Source organism: Tenrec ecaudatus, chromosome 7 (assembly GCF_050624435.1).
Source record: "Tenrec ecaudatus isolate mTenEca1 chromosome 7, mTenEca1.hap1, whole genome shotgun sequence".
NCBI lineage: Eukaryota > Metazoa > Chordata > Mammalia > Afrosoricida > Tenrecidae > Tenrec > Tenrec ecaudatus.
In genome coordinates this window covers 112,559,680-112,566,615 of record NC_134536.1, presented here as the reverse complement: position 1 = coordinate 112,566,615, position 6,936 = coordinate 112,559,680, and the positions used below count along the sequence as shown (strand labels likewise).

The 6,936-nt window shown below is 40.1% G+C and overlaps 1 protein-coding gene across 2 annotated transcripts in view; it reads right to left on the bottom strand.

Moving 5' to 3' along the window:
• Nucleotides 1-1,054: 1,054 nt before the first annotated feature.
• KHDRBS2 (KH RNA binding domain containing, signal transduction associated 2) overlaps nucleotides 1,055-6,936 on the bottom strand; it is a 646,447-nt gene continuing 640,565 nt past the window's right edge. For both annotated transcript variants that reach the window (XM_075554046.1, XM_075554047.1), the window contains one exon: nucleotides 1,055-1,152. In XM_075554046.1, coding sequence (XP_075410161.1) covers nucleotides 1,055-1,152 — 98 coding nt within the window. The remainder of the gene's footprint in view (nucleotides 1,153-6,936) is intronic.

Here is a 6,936-nt window from a genome sequence, read left to right as displayed (position 1 = left end):
CAGAGACATGCTAATGCAAACAAGTCAGTCAGAGTTTGTGTTTAGCAAGATAAAGCTTAGAGGATAGTTTAAAATCCATTTATTATTCTAAATCCATTTTTTCCATTAACATGTTATACATGAGTGTTGACTAACCATGATTCATGTAACAGTTTAGTTTGTTAACTTTTAAATTATTTAACAACCATAATTATTAATACATTTTTAAGTATTACACAGATATCTTAAAACAAGCTTGGGTTCATTTTTGTAGTTTTTAAATAGAAAACATTTTAGGCATCTCTTGAAGAAGAAATAAAGCAGGCATTTAAAGCTAGAAAACAAGTAATTCCAAATTTAGGTTTTACAAAAATTTTCAGCTTTATTGACAAATTATGGCAAACATATTTGACAAATTGTGGTTTCCTATTTAGAGAAGCTTACACATGGAACTTTATGTTTTGTGTTTTTTTCTTTTTTAACAAATACAGGTTAAAACACTGAACAAATTCAGTTAGCTACATACATACAGTAGCTGCTTGTTTTCAACCCCATTAAAACAGCATTTAAAATTAAATTTACAAACTTAATATTGAACATCTTCATCTAACTAACAGATATTAAAAGACAGGTTAAAACATCTTATCTACAACTTTATTATCAGCTAGTTCAAAAATCATATTACAGTCTTTTAGCAACCCTAAACAAAACTTTTGCTAGTTGGTTGAGACTCAAAGTCTTTGAACAGATTCATGCTTTTTCATTAAAAAATAAAATAAAATAAAATTACACACAACAATGAAAAACAACCAAGAGAATATCATCCTACTGAATGGGTTATAGACAATGCTTGCCAATGTCTTTTTAAGTCCGTTTTGTCAAATAATATTAGTGTTAATGTCACGCCAACAGTATAGGGGGGAAATACAAGAAATATATGGGAATAATCACGAGCAGTTAGCCCTAAAATAGGAGAGAGAGAAAAAAAAGGACTATTACTTGTCGTGTTGCTGTTTATGTGGAGACCACAGGCTATGAATTGTCTTTGAGGTGAGCTCCCAGGTGAGAAGGACCTTCAATATCTACCATAGGGGTGCTCCCTGTATCCCCCTCTGGCTGACCTTGGCGGTGGCGCCTTCAGACTGGAGCGAGTTGTGGTCCATTCTTCTGGTGCTGTCAACAGGGAAAGACAGGACATACACAGGCTTCATCATGATCAGAATCAGTCATTTCGGACACAAGCGTGTACCGATCAGTCCACATGGTTCACGTGATGGCATGGATCCCCAAACCTTTCATTTTGAAATACAATGATATATTATGGAATTAAAGAGAACGAATTGGAATTAAACCAGACTTTCTTTTGATCTTTTTAAAAATGTTTTTAAAATCATTTTATTGGGGGCTTGTACAATTCTTATCACAATCCACACATACATCCACTGTGTCAAGCACATATGTACATTTGTTGCCATCATCATTCTCAAAACATTTGCCTTCTACTTGAGCCCTTAATATCTGCTGCTCATTTTCCCCCTCCCTCCCCACTCCCCCCACCTCATAAACCCTTCATCATTCATATATTATTGCTTTGTCATATATTACACTGTCTGACGTCTCCCCTTGCCCTCTACTCTGCTGTTCCCCCCCCCCCCCCCAGGGATGAGGCTCTGTGTAGAGTCTTGTAATCAATTCCTCCTTTCTACCCCACATTCTCTCCACCCTCCAGGCATCACTGCTCTCATCACTGGTTCTGGAGGAGTCATCTGTCCTGGATTCCCTGCGTTTCCAGTTGCTATCTGTACCAATGTATATCCTCTGGTCTAGCTAGATTTGCAAGGTAGTATTGGGATCATGATAGTGGGGGGAGGAAGTATTTAAGAACTAGAGGAAAGTTATATGTTTCATCGTTGCTACCCTGCACCCTGCCTGGTTCATCTCCTCCCCACAGTCCCTCAGCAAGGGGTGTCCGGTTGGCTACCTTTGGGCTTTGAGTCTCCACTCTGCACTCATCCACCTTTTCAATGATATGATTTTATGTTCCTTGATGCTTAATACCTGATCCCTTCGACAGCTCGTGGTCACACAGGCTGGTGTGTTTCTTCCATGTGGGCTTTGTTGTTTCTGAGCGATATAGCCATTTGTTTATCTTTGAGCCTTTAAGATCCCAGACGCTATAGCTGGGCACCATCTGCTTTCCTTTCTTCACCACATTTGCTTATGCACATGTTTGGCTTCATTGATCGCATCAGGGAGGTGGGCACCCACTGATATGGTTTTCAGCTCTTTGCTGTCTTGAAGATAAACAAGTGGCCATCTAGCTGAGAAGTATCAAAGCCCACATGGAAGAAGCAAATGAGCCTGTCTGACCACCAGGTGCAGAAGGGACCAGTTATCTTTTGATCTTTTTCTGATGCGCTAAAGGACAAAACTGAGTTGCAAGTCTAAAAGTATGCTTAGCCTTATACAATAAGACTATTTACCCTTTGCCTATGACATAATCAAGAATGTATCAGTGTTCTTATCCACTGAAAAGGAATATTTAGTCCATTTAACAATCTCTTTTACCAAAGACATTCTATCTTTTTTTTAAACTTTAAGTAATTCTAGAGTATTACAGAATCCCTAGGTTATATTCAATGGGATTTCCGAATTGAAATAATAGAGGTTTTGTGTTTTCCTAAGGAATGGAAGTCCTGCATCCCTTCTCAGATTCGGAATGTTTCTGAATATGTCTGAAAGCTTATGCAAAGTAGTACACAACTGTGAGGAGGAGGCCAAAGTAGCTGCCAGCATCCAGCCTCAGTCTTGTTAGGAAGTTAAACTGTCATAATCTGGGGGGTTTGGCACCGAGAACTTAGGTGTTTAATGAAAACTCACAATTTTGCTTTACTTGACTTTATCAGAAGCGGTAGGGCAGCTGAGTAATGGACTAAAGCCCTTTACTTCCTAACTGTGGACCAACATTAGCATGGGCAGTGTTACCATTCACTGTTCCATACCCAAACACCCAAACCAAACACACTGCCATGGACTTGATTCGGACTCACATGTAGTGATCATCATATAAGCAGACCCAAACATCTTTTTCCCCCAAGCAGGTGGTAAATTTGAATTGCCATCCTCTCAGTTAACAGCTGAACTCTTAACCATGGTACCACCAAACCAACACAGAAGCTCACTGCCATCGAGGGGATCCTGACTTATAGCAACCCTGTAAGACAGGGTAGAACTGCCCTTGGGGGTTTCCAAGACTCTAACTCTACAGGAGTAGAAAGTCCCATCTGTCTTCTGTGGAGCTGAGAGTTTCAAACTGCTGACCTTGAGCTTAGCAGCCCAGTGAGCAACCCTCTGTGCCAGTAGGGTGAGAGATTGTGCCACCAGAGCTTAGGAAAATGCAGTTGCCTTGTGAGGTTTGGAAGCATTAGAGACTGCATGAATGAAAGGAGGAATAAATGAATAAATCTAGGAACCAAATGGCAGAAAGTACTTCATTAATAGATTCAGTGGAAGAATTGCGGCCAAATATCATTACAAAAACTTTTTCAACTTCATATTTCATTGCATAAAAATTGTGCCATTCTAATTCTCCATTTGCATGTGAATTAATATATACTTCCTACCTGGAGGCTAGAAAAATATTGTGTGCATAAAACCAATGCCATCTAGTTAATTCCGACGCATACACACCCTGCCTAAGGTCTCTGAGATTCTAGAGCTTGATGGAAGCAGACAGACTCATCTTTCTCCAGGGGAGCCATTGGTAAGTTTGAACTGTCAATGTCGCTAAACAGTGAAACGCTTAACCCACCGCACCACCAGGGCTCCATAGTGTGCCCACAGTACGATGATGATTATAGCTTTAGAAAGGCAAACGAGCGGTCAACATGAACTCCTGTGGATGCAAAGGTGAGTTTTAAACTTAAGATTCGTTACTTTTAACACAGGGAATCAGGAATTTATTGCATTAAATCCAAACCTTGACTGTAAAGCATAATTTCTAATTATGTGAAATTTTCTTGATCTGTCAGAATGTTTACCTATAATCGTATGCTTACAACAACCGCATAATCCAAACCAAATTTTCTCAGTGTTCTATACTAACCCCACTCACCCCACCCCCAAATCTGATACACGGGGTACTGACCGAATGAATGCTTTCTTATCACCACCATACATGATCATTAGGTTTTATATGATTATTGATTACCAACAATATCTAGCTTGTATGGTTTCCTTACTGCAAGCATCAGAGAGAGCATTGATTTGGGGACACTCCGTATTTTAACCCAAGTCTACCATAGAACCATGAGAATGAAAAAGACTCAAGCACAGAAGAAATGAATAATTATCAGGACCTTCCTGGTGAGATTTCTTTAAAAGATAATGTTAGCAATGATGTAGCAAAGATGAAAAATTCAACTTTCCTCTAGTTCCTAAATGCTTCCTACCCTCCCCCCCTCCCACACACACACTGTCATGGTCTGAATCCTACCTTGCAAGCCTGACTAGACCAGAAGAGGTACACTGGTACAGATGGGAACTGGAAACAGAGGGAAGCCTGAGCGGATGATACCCTCAGGACCAGTGGTGTGAGTGGCAATACTGGGAGGGTGGGTTGGAAAGGGGGAAGCTATTTCAAGGATTTACATGTGACCTCCCTGGGGGACATACAACAGAAAAGTGGGTGAAGGGAGACATCGGAAAGAGCAAGATATGACAAAATAATGACCTGATGCCAGGGGCTTGGGTGGAGAGCAAATGTTTTGAGAATGATGAGGGCAATGAATGTACAAATGTGCTTTACACAATTGATGCATGTATGGATTGTAATAGGAGTTGTATGAGCCCCTAATAAAATGATTAAAAAAAGAATGATAGCAACATGTGAACAAATATGCCTGATACAACTGATGTGTGGATTGTAATAAGGGTTGTAACAGCCACCAACAAAATGATCTTTTAATAAAAAAATTTTTAAAGGATAAAAAAGATAATGTTAGAATTGTCCATGAATGGTTGGTGAATTTATCTCCCTTCTTGGCATTTCCTTGTTTAGAAGAAAAAGTTCCAATAATTTAAGGCTTTTGGAGTTTCTGACCCCATGATTCAATCCACTGCCTTTAAGTCAATTCTGTCTCACAGAGACTTTCTATAGGGTTTCCAAGGCTTTAAATCTTGACAGGAGATCAGAGCCCTGGATGCTTGGTGGGCTACACTTCTGACTGCTAATCACAAGGTCAGCAGGTGGATTTGACCAGCCAACTCTGTGGGAGAAAGATGAAGCTTTCAGCGCCCATGAGATTTACAGCCTTGCACAGCCAAGGTCAGTTCTGCATAGAGTTTATAACCCTACAGGGTCAATATAAGTCAGGATTAACTCAATGCAATGGGATTTTTAGTTCCATGAAGTCATCAAGGATGGCTTATTTTCAAATCTTATTGCAGATAATCTTTTTGTTTTGTTTATTTCTTATAATTAAATCATTTTATTGGGGACTTTGACGGCTCTTAAAATAATCCATACATCAATTGTATCAAGAACCTTTGTACACATGTTGCCTTCATCATTTCCAAAATATTTTCCTTCTGTTTGAGCCCTTGGTATCAGCTATTCTTCCTCCCCCCTCCCACCCTCATGGACCCATGATAAGTTATAAATTATTATTATTTTCATATCTTACATCACCCGTTGTCTCCATTTGTCCATGTTATTGTTGTTTGTCCTCCTGGAGAGGAGGGTGGGATTGTGTGTGATTGTAGTCGGTTCCCCGTTTCTTCCCCTTCCACCCCTACTTTCCCCCTACCCTCAGGGTGTTGCTACTCCTATTACTGTTCAGAGGGATTTATCTCTCCTAGATTCCATGTGTTGAGAGCCCTTATCTGTAGCAGTGTACACGCTCCAGTCTAGCTAGATTTGTAAGGTAGAACTGGGGTCATGACAGTGGGGAGAAGGAAGTATTAAAAAAAACTAAAGGAAGATTGTGTGTTCAGTCTCTGTTGTGCTGCACCCTGGCTGCCTCATTCTCTCCTTGTGACCCTTCTGTGAGCGATTATCCAATTGTCTACAGATAGGCTTTGGGTCTTCACTCCAACCCCCATCATTTGCATCAATATATTTGTTTGTCATTGTAGATAATTTAGAGGCAGATGATTTCTCCTTGTCCTGTTTGAAAATGAAAAAGGAGGTAATTGCCATCAATATGATGATCCTTATAATATGAGAAGCCATATCTAGACCAGGAATATGAATCAAATTTATAAGTATTAAATTATCACTCAGCGAAGGTGCAAAAATAATTGTGAATTGAAAATCCTGGAATAAAGCTGTGGATCTGGAAATATCAGATGAGGATATGAGAAATAGAGCATAAGTGACTCAATTAAATTCCCACCATTTCTTGGCTTCCTAATTTGAATTTTAATACATCATGCAGTGCATGAGAGAAGGAGGAAGGCCAAGCACTACACAAATATTTGCTAAGCTTGTCCTCCATAATAGTCTGTCCGTTTGTCATACTATGGTGGCTTGTATATATCTGTGATCCTGGAAGCTAGGCCACTAATATTTCAAATACCAGTATAGTTACCCATGGCAAACAAGTTTCAGCAGAGTTCCCAGAATAAGAACCGATTAAGATGAATGGTCCGCTTCTGAGGGATTGGCCGTTGAAAATCTTCTGAATCCATTGTGCAATACAGTGCCTGAACCGGAATTTCTTAGGATGGAACCCAACTCAAACCAAATTCACTGCCAATGAGCTCATTGTGACGCATAGCGATCTATAGAACACAGTGGAACTGCCCCTATGGGATTCTAAGACAGCAAATCTTGACCGGGGAAGAACCTCCCCACTTTCTCCCTGGGAGAGTCTGGAGGTTTCTAAGTAACGGCTGCTCTTATGGTCTGTGCCCAACTTGTAATTCCGTGTGCCACGCGACGGGCTATGCTCCAGC